We start from the raw sequence: 20,343 nt of genomic DNA on the forward strand, positions 1-20,343 counted from the left end.
CCGCCTCCCCCCCCCCCCCGGGGGCTCCTGTCTCCGGGCCCAGCCCCGCCTCCCCCCGACCCCCTGCACCGCCTGGGCCCTGCCGCGTCCCCCCCCGCCGGCGGGAGAACCCCCGGGGGCCATGCCCAGGGGTGAGCGACCCGAGCGGGGCACCGCAGCCCTGGGGGGGGAGGTGCATGCAGGGGTGTAGATGGGGTGGGGGGAGGTGCATGCAGGGGTGCAGGTGGGGGGGTGCGGGGGTGCAGGTGGGGTGGGGGAGGTGCATGCAGGGGTGCAGATGGGGGATGCAGGGGTGCAGATGGGGTGGGGGAGGTGCATGCAGGGGTGTAGATGGGGTGGGGGAGGTGCATGCAGGGGTGCAGATGGGGTGGGGGAGGTGCATGCAGGGGTGTAGATGGGGTGGGGGGAGGTGCATGCAGGGGTGCAGGTGGGGAGGTGCGGGGGTGCAGGTGGGGTGGGGGAGGTGCATGCAGGGGTGCAGATGGGGGGTGCAGGGGTGCAGATGGGGTGGGGGAGGTGCATGCAGGGGTGTAGATGGGGTGGGGGGAGGTGCATGCAGGGGTGGGAGAGGTGCATGCAGGGGTGCAGATGGTGGTGGGGGGAGGTGCATGCAGGGGTGCAGATAGGGTGGGGGAGATTGCATGCAGGGGTGCAGGTGGGGGGCGGGTTTTGCAGGGCCAGAGCTTTTCACTGTGTTCAGCCAGGCCCTGCTTCCAATGCAATCCAAAGCTACATTCCCTTGACCCTGCTGAGCAGGATTAGGGGCGCCAAGTGACTCTGGATCCCTGTGTTTGCTCCCAGGCCTTCAGCAGAGCCCCCCCAGGGGAGGGGGGAGCATCACCGATTCTCTCATTGCCCTGAGGAACCTGCCCTGCCCTGCCGGAAAAGAGACCACGGAGAGCATGTGAGTGTCTGACGGCTGCTGAAATGGGACGCCAGGGAGCAAAGAGGGGGAGTCCCTTGAAAGGAGGGGTGGGTGGGAGGCCCCCTGGATCCTATCAGACGGCAGGGGAGATGTAATGATAATCCCTAGCTCTTACCAAACGCTTATCAGTAGACAGCAAAGGATTTGTCAAAGGACGTTAGTATTATCATCCTCATCTTACAGAGGGAGACACTGAGGCATGGAGGTAGTGACTTGAGACATACGGTACTGGCAGGTCACTAACACTAAGGTGAGCTGACCCTCAGCTCTCCCCACCCAAAGCAGCAGGCCTTGGGTCTTGGGATGGGGAACTTCCACAGAGCTAGACTAACTCCCGCTGGCCTCCTCAGAGCTGCTGCAGAGACACCCACAATGCACCCGGTTGCTTTACTCCTGCCTTCACCCAGCAGATCAGTGAACGTAAGGTTGTCACTTTATTAAAGTCTGAAAATTGCTCTCCCAGCCGTCCCGGATCCTTCTTTCTGAAGGGGCTCTCGGAAGGATTGCCTTTGCTCTTGTATTCCAGTGACTTGGCTACATACATTTGTTCTGAATGCCTTTCTCCATAGATCCAAGGCGTTAGCCTCTCTGCTGACCGTCCGTTTGGACAGGGAGAACATTCGTGCTATCAGCAACCTGCAGGGTCTGAGAGAAGTCCGCAGTCTCTACCTACAACAGGTAAAACACTTAGCAGACCTGATCTGTCTCTGAGGCTGGGAGACAGCACCCTCTGGAGATCAGATGTGGTTTTTCACAGCAGCCAAACGCTTCGCATACCCCAGTAAATCTACTACATAGTTGAGAAAGTTTTTCTGTCTGTTTATTTGTCTGTGTCTTCAAGAACTCCTCCTAAATGGTAAAAGCTAGGACCACCACATTTGGGATGCAGCTTCCTCTTACCATAACTTAAAGCAATGTAGGGGTTTGGTTGTGCCAGGAAAATGGAAGGTGCCTGGAATGGGGTTGCGTCTCATAAAACCATACAGAAAAGAGAATCACCAGGCAGGTGAAAAGGCTCTCCAGCCCTGAGCCTCCCAACCCCCCAGGCAGCCCTTTAGTGAGGGCAGGGGGGCTGAAGCCCCCCTCCCATTTCTTATGGGGACATTGCTGGCTGTTCCCCTTCATCTGGGAGCAAGGGGAAAGTGCACAGTTTGCTGCATTCCTTACGCTGGCTGGAGAGCACAGGGAGCAAAGGAGCTTTGCACTTGGCTCTTGCTCCCTGACGGACAGGAAGGAGAAGAGCAAGCAGCTTTGGCTCTCTCCGCTCCCCCCCCCCCCCATACATTCTCCCCTGCCCAGAGCCCCTCGTTACCCCCTAACCTGACTTGTGCACCCCCTCCCCACACTGAGCCATTCAAGGATTCAGTGCTAGGTCCATTATAAGCAAGAACATAGTTTGGCTTTGAAATAAGGTCAGACTCTCCTCTGGCAAGCAGTTTCTCAAGAATGCGGTGTTGGGGAGGGACACCCCAAGGGTGAGAAACAGAGACAATGGCAAGGGTGTTGGGCCCAGATTTTATGTTAGAAAAGTGTATGACATAGAATGACACCTGGCCACGATTTTGTGTTTGGATTTACACATTTCCCTTTAGCTGTTGTGCTTAAAAGAAGCACCCGGGATCTTTTTCAGGGGGATAAGGCAACACGCCACATTTATTGAACATACATAGATCAATCCATGCATATGACACACACACACACACACACACACACACACTCTCTCTCTCTCTCTCTCTCTCTCTCTCTCTCTCTCTCTCTCCTCCCCCCCCCCATGTTGACAAGATGAAAACCCGGGGTCCCTCTGCAAGATGCCTATTTATCCCTCTCATGCAGCCAATTAGTCATCACCTCGCCTTTCTTAATGCTGCTTCAAAGAGAGTTCTTCCAAGGGCACTTGCTGCTTGACTCCCAAGGCGTCTGTATGTCCAGTCTTCTTAATGAGCTCACTTTACAGGTATTGTCTTGGATCTGGCTCCCAGACCTTCTCCACCCTTACAACTGCTGCTGGAAGTGCTCCCCTTTCATTCTCCATTCACAGCTCATTCATTTCAACAGGACCATCAAGGAAAGGGGAGAGCTCAAAAGCCATTTTTTCTTACGAGATCTATATATATATATATAAAAAGGAAAGTGTCTCTTAATACAAAATTCTAGGAGAAATGTTACAGAGATTCTATAAGAACATTTAAAGATATATCTAAAAGGACAAGTTCTTAATACAAAGTGAAATGAGAGTGATAATATTACAGGGATTTAGCCACATAGCGACAGCCACCTAACCATCACAGCCTTGTCCCAGGGCGTGGGAGCCAGACAGTGACTATCTCCAGAAAGACACAAAAGTAACGATGAGGGACCTTCCACTCTGAAAGACACGTGACCACAACAAATATACAAATGGCCTAAACCCAAGGAAAAGCAAAACTGATCTTTAATTCTTTTAATTTTGATGATCTGAGCTGCAGAAGAACCAGAAACTGAACCATCTAAGGGTGTGTCTAGACTACAGGGTTTTGTCGACAAAAGGGCACTTGCGTCTACACTGCCGCTGAGTTCTGTCGACATAATGTCGACAGAACTCAGCAGTTTTGTCGATGGCTGTAAACCTCATTCTATGAGGAATAACGCCTTTTATCGACAGAGTTCTGTCACCAGAAGGCGTTATTGCATCTACACTGTCCTTTGCGTCCACACTGTCATGTTGACAAAGCGGCTTGCTTTGTCGACAGAACTGGATGTCGTCTAGATGCTCTTTGTCAACAGAAGGTTTGTCGACAGTATCTGTCGACACAAGCCTGTAGTCTAGACATACCCTAAGTGACACTGATGATAAGAACATTTCAGCTTTTTTAAAAATCTGGTTTTTACACTGACCTTTAAAAAAGCCCCCTTCGGATTAATAAATAGAGTTCTGCTTTGGTTCCAGCCATCTGGCAGGTCTGGCTAAGATCATGTGCATGTATAGGCCCCACTCCCGCAATGGGGTCTCTGCATGCAGCCCCACTGCAAAGCCCATTGACTTTGGGGCCCATTTGAACAGGTCTGATTATAGGACTGGCGTCCTGAGGTCGGTCTGCACTGGAAACTTCCATTGGCGTAGCCTCGTCTTTCCAGGGCGTGAAAAGTTCACCCTCAGGAGCTGGAGCTGTGCTGATCTAATCCCTGGGATAGCCGGTGCTAGGTTAAGGGAAGAATTCTTTTGTCGCCGTAGCTCTCTCCTGGAGTTGGAGTACTTACACCAGGGGGTGAACCCCTCCCGTCTGCACAGGCAGTGTCTGTACCCAAGCACTGCAAGGACTCAGCTGCTGGCCTGCAACTGTGCATCCATATCAATTTAAAGGCACAGGCAGACCCTTAGACCGACCCTGCAGATACGCACATGAAACTCTGACGTGTCTTTATTACACTCAGCTCCCTCCCTGGGTAACGCCGCACGTGTGTGTAAAGGTTGCCGGAGCAGGGTCTGAGTGATCCCTATGGATAGGTTCCTGGGTAACACCTGGCTGCCTCACAGGTACGTGTCAGGCCTGGAAAGCCTGCTCCCAGAGTCTGCTTTTTGGCAAGTTATTCTTTCCCTCGAATGCCACCTCTCTCCCCACCACTGCTCCTTAGACCTCTGAGATTCATGGGGGGGGCAGTTTCCCTGGAGGAATCATGCGGCAGAAGAGTCAGCACAGGACCGGAACTCGGGGAGTTCTGCATTCTCAGCCTCGTACTCTCAGCCTTGCCCCTTATTGGCCTTGCGCCCTGGGACAAGTCTCTCGTTGCCTCAGTTTCCCTCCTCTGTAAAATACGACTTGGCCAGTTGACTGTCCGAGGGGGAGGGAGGAGCCGGGAGGGCCAGTTAATGCTGTGATCATGTGACGTGCCGTTGACTGTCCGAGGGGGAGGGAGGAGCCGGGAGGGCCAGTTAATGCTGTGATCATGTGACGTGCCATCTATAGGTTTCACTGAGGAGAAAAATCATTTTGTTTTGCAGAACCAAATTGAGACCATTGAGAATCTCAGCTGCCTTCCCAGCCTCCGGTAGGTGGGGCTCTCTGGGACATGATGAACTGTGTTCAGAGCGTGTGTACACAGCAGCTGTTGCACAGCGGCTCTGGTGGGGGGGGGACTTTCCCCAGCGGGGACGTGGCGACCAGACGATAACACAGGATTTTCCTGGGGTGGGAGGGAGGATTGGGTGTCCATAGCGACATCAGCACTTTCATGGAAGCTTAACCCAAGAATGTGGCCACGGTTCTCTGGCACACAAGACTTTGCCCGTCGGTTTTAAGTTTTCCGGCACAGAGCCGCAGCTGGACGAGTCCTTTGGCTTCCTTTCACTCCCCCCGAAGGCAACAGCGGGTTTTCCACTGACTTTTGAGATCAGCATAAGCTCACACTGCAGTTTTGGTCGGCTACGTTCCCTGTTGCACAAGTCCCCCGCATGCACTGATGCCGCTTCTCCCACCTTCTCCGGCGCCCCCCCAGGTTCCTCTCGCTGGCTGGGAACCGCATCCATGCAGTGGAAAACCTCCGGGACCTAAAGCAACTGCAGTTCCTGGACCTGTCGCAGAACCGGATCGAGACCCTGGACTCTGGTAGGAGAGGTGCAGGTGGCAGTCTCTTTTGGACAGACTCAGATACATGCATCTGGCTGTTCCTGCTTATTCTTAATTGCTCTTAACATGCTGCGAGGGCAGACCCGTGGTGGACAGCTACCGTGGTTGGTAACCGTGCACATCCCTAGCCACGTCCAGCCAAGGATGGCAAAGCCGGAACAAACATAGACGCCCACCCTGTGCACAAAGATGGTCATATCCCCATTTACACGGCATTGAAAGGTTAAGCCGCTTTCTCAAGGTCACACAGGTAGTCCATGGCAGACCTGGGCATAGGACCCAGGAGTCCTGATTACTACTGCTCTAACCACTAGTCTTGGCTTTCACAAGTTCTGATCTCAAGTGCCCCACTTTAACCTCTCAGCCACACTCCTCTGGCCTTCCCCCTTGAGTCTCTTTTCTGTTTGACCAATGTTTTCCTCCTCTGTGGAGGTAGCCACAGCCGTTCCTGTGTTGCCTTAGGTTAACTCTCTTCTGTGTGTCACACACGGCAAGAATACGAGCGGAGATATGCACCGGTGCGGGAAAAGCACGTGGCAGTTCGGCAGAGGGGCTCGCTCGTGCGTGTCTCCTGTCCAAAGAGCAGCAGCTTTAAAAAGCAGGAGCCGTGTGCTCGAGTGAAGAGATGATGTGACTCCAGCTCCTCCTCCACATTCGAACAGTCCTGTGTCGTTTACCTGGGCCAGGTTTTTAAGCTGCAGCCCAATAGTCCATGTTTTCCCAAGACACTCCAGGGCCTCTTTTGCATTCGGTGTCCTCCTTAAAGCGCTGATTCAGCAGAGTGCCCAAGTGTGTGTACTGTGTCCCGTGGCCTTCAACAGGCATAAACACGTTTTGATGCATCAGAATTTCGAGTTTATTTTCCGTTTCCTTTGGGCAGGAAGCCGGGAAGCGATGCCCACGGGCGATACCGTATCTACCTTTTAAGCACAGTAGCCACTTCCCATGCGTGCTGCTTTCCAAACCAACCCAACACAGATTCACACCAAATCCATCTGGGTGCTCCCAGGGCAGAGTGTGCAATGAAGCACTTTCTGGGCAAAAAGCTGCCTTACAATCTGTCCCTTCCACCCAGAGCAGGCCTCCAGGAATAGGCACGAAAGGCCTGTGCCGATCAGCCTCTAGTTTTTGGCAGGGAGAAATCAGCAAGGGAACCTTGCTTGTTAACGATACAGTACCAGCGAATCCGAACGCCTGAGTTCTATCACAGAGTTGCGGTGTGATTTGATTTGGGGAGACTCTCGTGCCTCAGTCTCCTCAGCTGTGTGTGTGTGTGTGTGTGTGTGTGTGTGAGAGAGAGACTGTTTAGTGCTTGCAAAGTGCGAGGACTGGCGGTGCCCAAGCGGGGGGGGGGGGGGCGAGGAGGCCTGCACCCTACCAGAACAGCCAGCAGAAGATTCACTCCCCCCCCCTTTCTTTCTGTACAGAAGAGCTGCCCGGGAGCCTCCTCATCCTGAACTTATCCGGAAATGGATGCACCAGCCAAAACGGCTACAGGTGAGACGACCCGAAATCCCCCCTCCTGTGAGTCTCAGGGCCGAGAGTGAAAGCCCAGCTCCCGGGAGGTAACTAAATACCTAAGGACCTCCTCCTCCTCCTCCCCTTACCTGAGTGCCTCCAGAGTAGGCTGGGGGTTGCTAAGCAGGGTCGAGCGAGTTCTGTGCCTTAAATGGGAGACCCGCCAGGACACACGTCAGCGTCACCAGGGGGATGTTTAACGAGGCCCAGATCCACAAAGCTCTTTAGCCTCCCGGCAGAGAAGGGCCGGAGCCTACGAGCCTTGGAGCACCGGGGCCACACTGCCCGGAATTGAGGGCAGGACTGGGCCCCCAAAGGGCTCCCCCTGGACTGAGACCAGGGCCACGGCAGGTAACAAGCAAGCCCGGGGACTGAGTGGCTCCTTCCTTCCATGAGCAAAAATGCAAATCGCCTCGATGCCCTGGGCTCCCCCTGCCCGGCGCGTGTATTTACAGCCCCTGGTGACGCAGGTCGGACTGAACCCTGTCCCCTTTGGCTCGGGCCAGCTGCGCTCATCTGCTGCTCAGCCTTCCAGCAGGAGGAGCGCTGTAACGGGTTCCGTGCCCCCCGGGGTGGCTACTGAGGTCTGCCCTACAGCGGCTCTCCCGTGGTCAGGGCTGGGGAGGTGGCACGTTGCTGCCCATGTCCGTTCTGACCCAGGGCCCCTTGGTGGTGGCCGGGGGGCTCTCTCCCCCTCTGACCCTCTCCTGACCATTCCAGACCCATGGCGTAGTTTGCAGGGTCCCAGGATGATAAGTGGGCATCCTCCCCGTCATGCCACCAGGAGTAATTCCCTTCTGCCTCCCCAGCTACAATTTGTGGCATCGTCACTTCCTGCCCAGGCCTGTTGTGTGGAGTTGTCCCAGCTCATAAGAACATAAGAACGGCCGTACTGGGTCAGACCAAAGGTCCATCTAGCCCAGGAGCCTGTCTGCCCACAGTGGCCAGCACCCGGTGCCCTGGAGGGGGTGGACCAAAGACAATGATCAAGCGATTTGTCTCCTGCCATCCCTCTCCAGCCTCTGACAGACAGAGGCCAGGGGCACCGTTTCTATCCCCTGGCTAATAGCCTTTTATGGACCTAACCTCCAACAAGGCTCACTGCCTTGTTCCACCCCAGAGGCAGCTGCATTGCAGCCTCGCTTCGTGTGAGCCGGCGAGCGGTGGTCAGAGCGCTCCGGGGTCCTCGGTGACACTGGGGTTTGGTCTTTCCAGAGAGCTGGTGCTCAGGGCCTTGCCCCGTCTCCTGAAGCTGGACGCCCAACTCCTCCCCGGCCAGAGAGACCCTGAGCCGACAGAGGAGGAGCCCGCGTCTGAGGACAGCGCCAGTGAGGAAGAAGCGGATTTCCCTGAGCTGACGGGGCCTTTCTGCGCAGACAAAGGTGACCAAGCAGCTGCTGGCAGCCATTTCAGACCACATGGGATTCTGCTCTTGGTACACGGGGGTGAACCCAGACAAAGTCACCTGCCCCTCGATTGCACAGGCCTGGGCTACAGGCGTGACTATTGGTGCTGGTGAGACGGGTGATCAGACAGGTCGCCCCTTCCAAAGACGGGGAGACCCCTCCGCCCTGCAGCAGTGCCCAGGAGCCTGGCTGAGGGCTTGACCCCCCCCCCCCATGCTCCTGCCAGGGGGGTGCTGTGAGGAAACCCACAGGAGCCGGTTAACTCCTGCTGGTGGTGCTAACTCTTCTCCCCCCCCCCCCCCCCCCCCCGCACAGAGTTCCTTGTGGATCTCCACCGGGAGCTGGCTGGTCGCTCCCAGAGGAGGCGGCAGGAGGCGCTGAGCGAACACCAGGCCCGGCTGGAGGAGCTCACAGAGCGACAGAGACTGATGCAGCCGCCAGGCCCTGTGTGCCCAGGAAGCTGGGAGGGCCACCGGGCCCCTCGCCCAGCGGAGGAGGGAGCCGCAGGAGGGAGATCGCCAGCCCCTAGGCTGCGTGAGCCGCACCCCAAACCCAAGTCCGGATCTCGGCTGCTTTCTCTGCCGAAGGCCGGAGGCTCCCCACGGCCTGGCACCTCACGCGCGGGTGGGCGCGGCGCCCCCCTCAAGGCCCTGAAAGGGGAGGCGCCCGCTGGTGCTAAACCTGCAGCCAGAAGAGCAAAGAAATGACGGCAGCCCGGCCAGGCCCCGCTGCAAAGGCACGTGGGACCGACCGGGCCGGCCCCGCGGAAAGAGCACAGTGGAGTGTGTGACAAATGTAAAACCTCTTTATTCCACCTTGGCCCATCTGCCTGGGACCTTCCGTCCTGCTGCCCTGGTGGGGCGGGGCTAGCGCTGCGCCGCATCACGGTTCCACGCAGGGCGGGCCGGTGGGGCTCCTCCCCCTGCTACAGAAGGGACAGGTGACCCAAACGAGGTCCCTTGGTGAGGCCGAGTTGGGAAGAGAACCCAGATGTCCCGTGCTCTAACCACTAGGCCGTGTTTCCTCTTAGGAAGGAGCCAGGTGGGCACTGGTAACCCAGCCACCAAATTCAGCTCCCTCTCACTAGCTACGGCTCTCCCCCTCCCAGCCCCATAGCCGGGCCTAGAACCGCCGGCCTGTTCAAACTGCTAAAGCCTCCGGATTCTTACTGGGAGTGACAGCTAGTGCAAGGCAAGGCGTGGCAGGACGATTCCCAGCTGCCGGCTGAGAAATGCCAGGCGGAGGGTCCGGAGAAGGCGCCCTGCCGGCGCAGCGATCCTGGCGGCGCGACCTCGCTCTGGTCCCCAGCAGTTCCAGTCCCGTCAGTGCAGCCAGAGGGAGCCGCTGGGAGCTTAGGAATCGGCCTGGGCACAGGAGGAACGAACGTTCTGTTCCTTGGAAGTGCCCCGGCTGGAAGGAAGTGAGGGGGGCAGAAGCGAACAGACCCCACCCAGCCGGGGGAGGGCGGGCAGGGCTCTGAAACAAACCAACGGGAGGGCCATGGCTCAGCCACGCTGTCCTCGGTGTGACGGCGCAGCCCCAGCCGACCACACGCCCCACAATGCAACGCTCCGCCCGGCTACGCGCAGCCCGTGACGCTGCACCGTGGGCCCTGGGGTCTCTATGGGCCACAATTCTGTGTCGAGCATGAAGGCGCTTTCGGGTTCCCAAGAGGAGACCCCCCTGCAATCCCCCCAACCCCACAGAGAGCTGTGGCACAAGCCACTCCCCTTACGCACAGGTATTAGACCACGGTGAGATACTGGGCCACGGGGCAATGCCACTGGTTCCCAGGAGCCTTTGCTCCAGTCCTGCCTTGGACAGGGGTGTGACTGAGCACAGGGAGCAGCCAGCGTTGCAGGGAGACGAGACCAGAGCAAACACTACCCCCAAACGAACCCGCAGTCCGGGTGCACCGGGCAAAATCGGGGGGTGCCCCTAACGGCAGAGGGGTGCAGCCCCCAATGCATGAACTCTGCGGCATCTTTCTTCCCCGACCCACCCGCAAACCCACCTGCCTGGGGATTATTTGTAGCATTTGATTTCAGTTTCCACACAGTCCAAGAAGAGATCAGCCAGTTCCTCCGGGTTCAGGGGGATCCTGCCGGCCAGCACATCCTTCATGGCCTCCAGGCCCTGCCTCTCCAGCTCCCGCATGGTCTGCTGGAGCGTCTGGCCCTGCTCCTGTGGAGTGGGTCCGCGGAGAAGAGACAGGTTCAGCCCAAGCCGCCGCTCATGGGGACGGTGTGGAGCAGGGAGTCCAGGATCTGGCTCCCTTCACTCCCTCCCCCGCCGATCTCAGACAGCCCAGCGCCAACCCGCCCGCTGCACCGCAGGCAGCTGGGCAGCCCAGGGCCGGTGCAGTGGGGACTTGGGGCCAGGCGAGGCTGTCCATAGCCTCGCTCTGCATCTGAGAGGGAAGCAGAGCCCCAGGACACTCTGTTACCTGGTCAGTCTCCAGGAGCTGCAGTGCGGCCTGGTGCGCCCGGTAGAGCTGGTGCCTCCGATCAACCCTGCGCTGGAAGCGAGGGACCTTCCGGACGGGGTCCTCGTCGCCGAAGCCCGGAGACATCGCCTGCGGGACCGGGGTCACACTGGCCACGAAGACGAAGGGCTTGAAGACGGACCTGCCGGGGAGGGGAATGGGGGCCGAGACGATCAGGGCAGTCGCCGGGACTCCCGACACCGTCCTCACGGGGCTGGGCCAAGGCAAAGCTTCGCGCAGGCCCGTGGCTTTCGGTCAGAAGTTGCCGGGGGTTTCCCCGAGCAGCTCACGCCCACGGGATGGGGGCACCGCCTGTGCGAGCCAAGCTCTGGGGGCCAGCAGGGGGGCCAGAGGCCATCAGGGCGGCGGAGGGGACTCGGCGGGGATGCTGTCAGCTTCCCCATCTGGGACTCGATCCCTGAGCACCCAGCGACTTCCATGCACGGGGGGATCCTTGCTGCTGGCTGAGGAATCTCGGACGCCACAGGTCTGCTGAACCTTCCCACCCCGTCTTCTCCCGGCTCCCTACGCCCGGCGGCCGCGCAGCCGCTGACCTGGAGGGGTCGGGCGTGGCTGTGAAGAAGTGCACGCAGGGCCGGGCGGGGTCCTGCGGCAGGACGGACACCATGCTGCCCGTGGTGCGGAAGCCCTCCGAGTCCACGCAGATCCCGCTGGCCTTGTCCCGCAGGATGCCCATGATGGTCTCCGCCGTGATGCGGCCTGGCAAGCCAAGAGACGGAAAACCAATGGGGGGGGCGGGTTCACGCTTCCCCTCGACCAATCGCAGATTAGGGCTCCGGGTGGCCAATGGGACGAGACCATGCCATTGGTCAACGACCCAGAGGGAGCGCTAGGTTATCCCGCCTGCTCCCTTCTCATTGGCCAAGGGCCCAGCAGCTCCGACCCTTCGCGGGGATGGTCCCAGGGCGACACAGGTACCAGCCCCGGCCCTCACACCCACCTGCATGCTGCTGCAGCAGCTCCTTGCCAGCGCGGTACCGGGCCTTGGCCGCCTCCATGCGCACGGGCTGGTGGGCCAGAGAGAAGACCTCGGCGAAGTCAAACTCCCCGTCGCCATCCCACCAGCCCTGGCTCTGGGCATGGGGCCTCAGCCCCACGTGCTCCGCAGTAATCTCCGTGCCGATGCTCAGCTGGTTGGAGAGATTGCGGGTCCCCTCTGCAACACGAAACAGGAAGAGCCCGGGCGGGCGCCCCTCGAGACGGGACAGCGCACTCCGGCCGGGCAAGCGCCTGCCCCAGGGAGACCCCTCTCCGGGCGCGAGAACAAGAGTCAAATTGCCGGGGCCTGTTCACGCTGGGCATCGCGAACTGGGCAGAGACCTGCCAAACTCATCACACAGGCCACCAGAGGCAGCAGGCGGGAAGAAAGTTGGGAAGGGGTCAGCGAGAGGCTCCACCTTTATCTGGGCTGCCCATGTGCCCGATCTTCCCCCAGCAGGACTCGGCTTTCATCCGCCTCAGCGCAGACACAACCCTGCTGAGACTGGACTAACCGCTCCCCCGCGGCGCCTCCTGCTGGGGCAAAGCGGGACTGGAGTCCCCCCCTTCTGCATTCAGCCCGCTCACCTCGGACCCTCTGCGCTGCCCAGTACCGGCCGGCCGTCTCCAGCACCCAGGCTTCCTGCCGGTCCGCCAGCAGGAAGGTGTTGTGATACACGAAAGGGGTCGGCTCCTCCTTGCAGCTGCCGCCCTGGCCGTAGCGCTCCAGCAAAGCCGTGATGGCCTGCAAGGCCTCGTGGGCCGAGCGGCCTCTCTCCAAACCCAGCCTGCGGCACACAGAGCAGCGCTGGGCGGGGGAACCACGGAGGGGCGCTCTGCCTCGGCCAGGCACGCATCCCGGCCAGGCTGCCCCCGCACAGGCAGAGAACGGCCGGGGGGCGGCAAAGCAGTGCAAGCCGCAGGGCTGAGCCGGGCGGCTCCCAGTCTCAGATCACAGCCCAGCAGAGGGGCCTGGACTCACCACCCCCCGCCGACAGGGATACAGGCCGGCTCCTCTCACCTGACCAAGTCCATCCCCAGCAGGGCCTCCCCCTCCCCGAGGGGCTCCTTGGTCCACACCCCTTCGTTCCCAATGCAGACGCCGTGCTCGTTGGCTCCCATCTCGGCGCCCCACAGCCAGGCCGGGCGGCTCAGGATCACGGCGTGGGTCCTCGCCGCCTGCTCGATCTCTATGTACGTGCACTAGGACGCGGCGGGAGAAGAGACCGTCAGCAAAAGGGGGCTCCCTCTCCCAGCCAGGGCTCAGGGCCCCCGCTCGCCTCCCCAGACCTGGGTCCCGAGGTTGCTCTCCCTGGCACACGGCCCGCTCACCTTGAGCTTTGCCCCCCCGGCGTAGGCGGCGGCGGGGAGACAGACGACCTCCTGCACCTCCTCTCTCGGCCGATCGGAGTTTTTGCCGAAGATCACGGCCTGGGCGGCGGTGGCTGGAGGGAGCGCGACGAAGCAGTCGCAGGAGGAGGGCGCGGGGCGGACCCGCTCGGCCATGCTAGCCAGCCAGCGGAAGAGAGCGGGGGGTCACCTGCGACCGTCGCAGCCAGGTCTCCCGGGGGGGAGGAGTCATCAGCCCCCCTCCCGGCAGAGCCCCGGGCACCCCCCCGCCTCCTCCTGCAATCAGTCCCCCCTCGGCCCGCTGGTACCACACCCCCTCCCGAGGCCGGGCATGCCAGGGGTGCTCTGGGGCAGGGCGAGCATGGGTCAGCCCCCGGGGACAGCAGGAGAGGGGATCTTCCCATTCTGCAGCCCTCTACCCCGTGACCCACAGAGGCCCACTCGCAGCTCCAGCCCCCTATCGCTGCTGGGCCAGCACCGCTCCCCGGCTTTGGGCCTCTGGATCATGGGGTCAGACCCAGCGCAGAGGCCTGGAAAGCCCCAGGCCTTGGGGGCCGGTGGGGAGAGGCGGCCAGGCTTAGCCCAGGCCAACCTGGGTCCCCTAAACTATTTGTCCTGGGATTAAAGCCATTTCCGGTTGAGTTGCCGGTGCAGAGGGGGAGGCCTGGGGGGCAGAGGTGCACAGGAGGGGGGCCCGACCCACAGAGACCGGTGCACGGCGGGGCGGGGTGTATCACAGAGACCGGTGCACGGGGGGGGGGCAATCCACAGACACTGCACCCCGGGCCGCAGCACGCCCCATCTGCAGCCCTTCTTCTCTGGCCCCCTCCTCCCCACACCTCCACTTGACCCCCTGTTCCTTTCACACCCTTTACAGTCGCAGTCCCAGGCCTCCTCCTCTCCCTCCCACTGGCCTCCCCAGCCTGAGCAGCTGGTCCCTACACACGGATTCCTTGCTCTGCTGGGGGGGTCTCCCGCAAAACACCCCCACAAGCCCGCAAACGGCGAATCTCTCCTACAGGCTGCATTGCACGGCCCGGGGGGGGGGTCTCTCACTCCCCCCCGCCTGTTTTGCCCGACCCGGGGGGGTCTCTCTCACTCCCCCCCGCCTGTTTTGCACAACCCGGGGGGGTCTCTCTCACTCCCCCCCCGCCCGTTTTGCCCGACCCAGGGGGTCTCTCTCACTCCCCCCCCCCGCCTGTTTTGCACGACCCGGGGGGGTCTCTCTCACTCCCCCCCGCCTGTTTTGCACGACCCGGGGGGTCTCTCACTGCTCCCCCGCCTGTTTTGCACGATCGGGGGGGGGGTCTCTCTCACTCCCCCCCGCCTGTTTTGCACGACCCGGGGGGGTCTCTCTCACTCCCCCCCCGCCCGTTTTGCCCGACCCAGGGGGTCTCTCTCACTCCCCCCCCGCCTGTTTTGCACGACCCGGGGGGGGTCTCTCTCACTCCCCCCCGCCTGTTTTGCACGACCTGGGGGGTCTCTCTCACTCCCCCCCCGCCCGTTTTGCCCGACCCAGGGGGTCTCTCTCACTCCCCCCCCCCGCCTGTTTTGCACGACCTGGGGGGTCTCTCTCACTCCCCCCCCGCCCGTTTTGCCCGACCCAGGGGGTCTCTCTCACTCCCCCCCCCCGCCCGTTTTGCACGACCCGGGGGGTCTCTCTCACTCCCCCCCCGCCCGTTTTGCCCGACCCAGGGGGTCTCTCTCACTCCCCCCCCCCGCCCGTTTTGCACGACCCGGGGGGGTCTCTCTCACTCCCCCCCGCCTGTTTTGCACGACCTGGGGGGTCTCTCTCACTCCCCCCCCGCCCGTTTTGCCCGACCCAGGGGGTCTCTCTCACTCCCCCCCCGCCCGTTTTGCACGACCTGGGGGGTCTCTCTCACTCCCCCCCCGCCCGTTTTGCACGACCCGGGGGGTCTCTCTCACTCCTTCCCCCCCGCCTGTTTTGCACGGGCCGGGGAGCGGGTCTCCGCACCTGTCCAGCCTCCCTCCGCTCCGGGCTCCGTGCCCCCCCAGGCCCTTCCGCGGCTCCGAGCAGGCAGCGGCGGCGCCCCGCGGCTGGAGGCTGCTACAGCAAGGGCGGGGCGGGGCCCATCGCCGTGTCCCGGCCTCCCCGGGCGGGACTCGAACCCAGCAATCGCTCGGCGAGACCCGCCCAGAGCCCGTCCTGCTGCAGCTGGGCCCACCGCTAGGGGGCGCCCTGGCACCCGTGCCTGGCCCGGGTCAGCCTCAGCCCCGCGCTCGGGTCGGTCTGGCTGGGATTCCCCTAGGGAATGAGCAAACACCCCCCCCCCCCCCGATGAGCAGGGTCCCCTAGCAACCCCCCATGGAATAAATGGGGTCCCCTAGCGAACCCCCCTGGAATTAAGGGGGTCCCCTAGCGAACACCCCTCCCCCCCAGTGAATGGGGTCCCCTAGCAAACACACACACCCTATGGAAGGGCTGGCTGGGCGCTCTCAGCTAAAATCCATTTTCCAACCAGCTTTCACCCTTTTGCCTTTGCCAGGCCAGGGCGGTTGCACCTGCCCGAGAGACCCGCTCTCTCTTTCAGGGGCCCCCTTTCAGATTTTGGTGGGGGGGTGGGAAGCAACCTGTGCATGCTGTGATGGGGGTGGAAGGAAGGGTGAGGGCAGCGGCGTCAGTCCAGTTACTGAGCATGCTCAGTACAAGCCAAGCAGCAAGTGGGGGGGGGAACCGATCCCAACCACCCTTCCCCCCCCCCCACACACACACATCCCCTCTTTCCAAGGGTCACTAAGATACTTGAGAACTCTAGTTTTTTGACAGTTAACTTAGCAATTAGCTGACAGGAGCACCGTGTCTAATCTACAGTTTATTTTCGAAATGTCTCTGTGTCGGTCCGTCTCTGAGTCAGTTTGTTGATGAACTCCTCCTAAATGGTAAGCCCCCCGAATTTGGTAGGCAGCCTTCTTATGCCATAACTTACAGCAAGGTCAGGGGCCAGTTGTGTCAGGATAACGGGATGTGCCTGGAATCCGATTGTTTTTCGTAAAATGGGTAGGGGAGGGTCTGATAGGAGGGACAGTTATTCTGTAGAATGACCACAAGGGGGCAGCAGAGAAGGGGACCAGGGCAGCTATAACCCCATTGGGGCAGCAGGGGGCAGGAGTGGAGAAAGGGGCAGCTAGCTACTTACTATACATTGCAGAGAACTGGTGTGTCTGTTTGTCTTTCCCCAGCCTGTCCCTCCCCCAGCTGTGCCCGCTGGAGTGGCAGCAGCCAAGGGGAGGCGCTTCTCACCTGGCCCCAAGCTGCTGCGGTGAGAAAGGGCTGGGGTTGTCCTCTCTCCCTGGAACAGCCTGTAGACTGAGCCCCTCCTCTCCAGGCCCGCCCCAGAGCAAGGATGTAAATGAAGAAAAACAAAACGTACGTATTTGAGCTAAGGACCCGAGCAACGCTGGGTACATCGTCTGGTTCCTATATACAAGAAATAAAAATAAAAATATTATAGACCCCCTCGGCTCTAACATGGACATATTCTGGCGTCTTTTGGCAAGTCAGTTACGGGGCACTGGTTAGCCCTAACGTTTTAAATAGACTTTCTGCCTTTGTTACTAACTTCATCAGGACTCCTGGCTCTCTCAGCTCTGGAAGGGGAGGAGTCTAGTGGGTACAGGGGGGTGTGAGGGCTCATTGGGGTTTTCCCGTCTCCTGCACCCCGTAATGGCACGGACAGACTCCACCAGCCAGTAGAACAGAGGAAGTTTATTGCTTCTCCAGGATACAGCACAGATGTAATTTGGTTCCAGGGCAGGCCTAGGATGCCTCAGCCCCCCTTGAGATGGGGGAGCCTGGGCCCCTAAATCCCAGCCCGTTGCCTAGGCTGCTTCCTCCATGATACCAGCCAGAAACCTAACTCACTCTCTTCCAGCCCTGCCCCCAGCCAGGGCTCCACTCCCCTTCTCCCCATTGTCCTGCTCCCTGGGAGATAACTGGTCAGACAGGTTCGAAGCCCCCTTGCATAATGACTCATCCCCTGCCCTGCTGGGCCGTGCTGCAGCCATCAGCCAGCGGGGGTCACTCACAACTCAAGCCTAGCCACCAGCAAGGTACCCCCACTACGTCACAGGGGACAGGCACATTTGGGTTCTATATAAGAACATCAGAGCAGCCAGACGGGGTCAGACCAAAGGTCCATCCAGCCCGGTGTCCTGTCTGTGGACAGTGGCCAGCGCCAGGTGCCCCGGAGGGAATTAACAGACCAGGGAACCATCCAGTGATCTCCCCCGTCGTCCAGTCCCTGCCTGTCCTGGCTACCAGCCATTAATGGACCCATCTTCCTTGAGCTTATTTTGTTCTTACTAGAACCCTGTTACAGTCTGGGCCTTTCCCCCAGGCCCTGGCTGAGTTCCATGGGCTGCCCGCGGGGAAATCGTCTCTTTTAAATCCGCTGCCGATGAATTTCACTGGGTGAGATTCTCGTGTTCGGTTGGTGAATGAATAAATAACGTTTCCTGGTTCTGTTTTGCCACATCATTCCTGATTGTCTAGACCTCTGACACTGCCCCCTGCCCTTTAGTCATTTCTTTTCCAAGCTGGAAAGTCCCGTCTTGTTAATCTCTCCTCGTACGGAGGCTGCCCCTTCCCCCAATCACGTCCGTTGCCCTTTCTGTACCTTTTCCCAACCGAAGACATCTTTTTTCAGATGGGGTGGCCAGACCTGCATGCAGTTCCAGGTGTGGATGTAGCAGGACTTTACACGGAGGCAATATGATATTTTCTCCCTTACTATCTATTCCTTTCCTAACGATTCCCAGCATTCGGTGAGCGTTGCAGACCGCCACTGCTCACTGAGCAGATGTTTTCAGGCAACTCTCCCCACCGATTCCAAGATCTTTCTTAAGCGTTCACAGCTGGTTTAGAGCCCTTCATTCTTGTGTGTTTAGTTGGGATTCTGTTTTTCCAGGCGCAGGACTTTGCAAGGATCAACACTGAATCCCAGCCACCCTGGTGTTGCCCCGTCACCCAGTTTTGTGAGATCCCTTGGGGACCGTTTGCAGCCAGCTTGGCACTTGACTATTTTGAGTAATTTTGCATCCTCTGCCGGTTTCGCCACCTCCCTGTTTCCCCCTTTCTCCAGAACATTTCAGAGAAGTTTCACAGCAATGGTCCGATTTTCCCCCCCCATCTTTTAAGCGGAGCACCCGGCAATGGCTTTTGGATGATCTAAGGATCCTTCAATTCCTTGAGTGCCCAGCCTTTCACTATCTTAATCACTCGCCTCCCTCTGTTTATAACAATCTCCCTGCCCGGGGAGCCAGCTTTAAGCAGACCTCAAGAATGAAATCCAGGGGTTCACACTTTAGGGGGGCTCCTGGCCCCCTTTGTCTCCCATAGTGCCCTGGCTTCTCTTGTGTCACCCCTTTTGCTCCCCGCACACCTCTCGGGGTGGCTCACACCCGCCGTGCACCCCCCGGAGCAGTGCGAGTTACACTGGCTGGGTCACGCCTGCTCCCTCGCCGGCCAACGCCTGCTGTGAAACCCACGTGCGGGATGAAATCAGCTGAGAGACTGGATGGGGTCTGTACCTCCCTGCGGCGCGCCCCAGCTGGGCCCGGGAGAGGAGTGAGGGTGGAGAAAGTGAGAGAGCCGCTCCCCGGAGCGCTGGAGGAGTCACCGGCGCTTTGGGCGACGCCCTGCCCGTGGCTTTCCACCTCGCTTGGGTCCCTGTTCTCAGACCGGTTCTGCCAGGCTCTGGCATCAGCACTGCCTCTAGGCCGGAAACACCAGCCAGGGCTGCAGCAGGGAGACAGGGCTTCTCGCTGATTGCTGGCCCTCTTTGAGGTCTAGCCCCATGCAGAGCCCTGCGGAGGATTCCGGGCTGGGGGAGCGGAGCGTGCCTGGGATATGCTGCATCTCTGCTCAGGCTCCTCCGGGGCCCACGCTGTGGCTACTGGTGGGAGGGGGCGGCCGGCCGCAGTGTGGACGGTTGAGGGGAAGAAGAAAAAGTCACAAAGGTGGGAGCAAGAGAGGAAAAGCCTGAGCCGTGCCCAGACAGGCCGTGCCAGGCGCGGACGCCCCTTCCTCCTCCCTGCTGGGAGGGAGAAAAGGGTTTCCAAAGCCGCATGGCACAAGGGCGTCCGTCTCTGGCCACGCATGGAATTGGGTCACTCGGAGCAGCTCTGGGCAAAGGCCTTCACGAACCGTTTTTTCGAGAGAGGGGGCACGGTAACCCCCTTGTCCTGGCCCAGTGACACCCCAAATTGCATTCAGGTCACTCCGGCCATTTCAGGGGTTGTTGTACTAGGTCAGTGGTTCCCGACCTGCGGTCCTGGGGGCCCCGTGGCAGTACTGGACGTTTAGGGAAGGAAAAGGAAGGATCAGGCCCATCACCGGACTGGGATTCTCGCCCGGGGCTCGCCGTTTGCGACCGGCCGCACGCACGTTGCCTCCCACCTTCAGGGTGGGCTCTTGATACCCAGGAGGGACCCTCCGACTGCCCACCACCAGCTGTGCTGCGTTTACACTCCAGCCTTCCCCCCTCCCTGTCCTACAGTGGAGCCTGATCCTTTTCGTTTCCTTTTCTCTGCCCCAGGGCTCCGGGCAGGGCTGCCATTGGCCATGAGAGCTCCCTCGCCGTATCCTCCGTGGATGGGCAGAGGACAGAGGGGCGGAAGCTACAGAAACAGCGCAGGCCAAGGCAGGCTCTGTCTGCCGCATCCTGCCGCTCCCCTGGGGGAGGGGGATCTGTAAAATGTTAACAGATTGAAAAGGGGTCTGCAGGCTCGAGAAGGTTGGGCACCACTGGATTATGGTGTTGCTATGGGCTGTGACACCAGCAGCAGCGCGCCGCCCCAGAAGTGGCTGCATTTCCGTGGCGGGTAAACCGAGCTCTGCGTCAAAAGCAGATCGAGATCCTTCAGGGATGCAAAGCAGGACTGGGCAGGAATAATATTTTGTCGCAGGCCGGCAAAACCATCCCCAGACTTTGCCAGCTCCTGTGCGAAACTGGCTCCGCACGAGGGTGTCAAAACCAGGAGGGGCCAATGCAGAGACTTGATGTGACTTTGTCAGATAAACAGGACGGGCCCAGG

General features: G+C 60.0%; 2 protein-coding genes across 3 annotated transcripts; one reads left to right on the forward strand and one right to left on the reverse strand.

Moving 5' to 3' along the window:
• The first annotated feature begins 6 nt into the window (after nucleotides 1-6).
• Nucleotides 7-9,267, forward strand: LRRC46 (leucine rich repeat containing 46). The gene is made up of 8 exons (XM_075911536.1): nucleotides 7-131; nucleotides 802-904; nucleotides 1,495-1,603; nucleotides 4,905-4,951; nucleotides 5,399-5,508; nucleotides 6,957-7,026; nucleotides 8,263-8,429; nucleotides 8,769-9,267. The coding sequence occupies exons 1-8, from the start codon at nucleotides 122-124 to the stop codon at nucleotides 9,158-9,160; spliced, it is 1,008 nt and encodes a 335-aa protein (XP_075767651.1). The 5' UTR covers nucleotides 7-121; the 3' UTR covers nucleotides 9,161-9,267.
• Nucleotides 9,241-15,415, reverse strand: SCRN2 (secernin 2). Of its 2 annotated transcripts, none has more exons than XM_075911534.1 (9): nucleotides 15,263-15,415; nucleotides 13,270-13,444; nucleotides 12,959-13,140; nucleotides 12,526-12,725; nucleotides 11,900-12,115; nucleotides 11,493-11,658; nucleotides 10,900-11,080; nucleotides 10,468-10,637; nucleotides 9,241-9,817 (listed from the first exon to the last, which is right to left on the reverse strand). In XM_075911534.1, the coding sequence occupies exons 2-8, from the start codon at nucleotides 13,441-13,443 to the stop codon at nucleotides 10,479-10,481; spliced, it is 1,278 nt and encodes a 425-aa protein (XP_075767649.1). In that variant the 5' UTR covers nucleotide 13,444; nucleotides 15,263-15,415; the 3' UTR covers nucleotides 9,241-9,817; nucleotides 10,468-10,478. The 2 variants fall into 2 exon arrangements, with proteins under 2 accessions (XP_075767649.1, XP_075767648.1); XM_075911533.1 differs by having other exon boundaries at nucleotides 9,241-9,929.
• Nucleotides 15,416-20,343: the final 4,928 nt, after the last annotated feature.

Source organism: Pelodiscus sinensis, chromosome 29, assembly GCF_049634645.1.
Source record: "Pelodiscus sinensis isolate JC-2024 chromosome 29, ASM4963464v1, whole genome shotgun sequence".
NCBI lineage: Eukaryota > Metazoa > Chordata > Testudines > Trionychidae > Pelodiscus > Pelodiscus sinensis.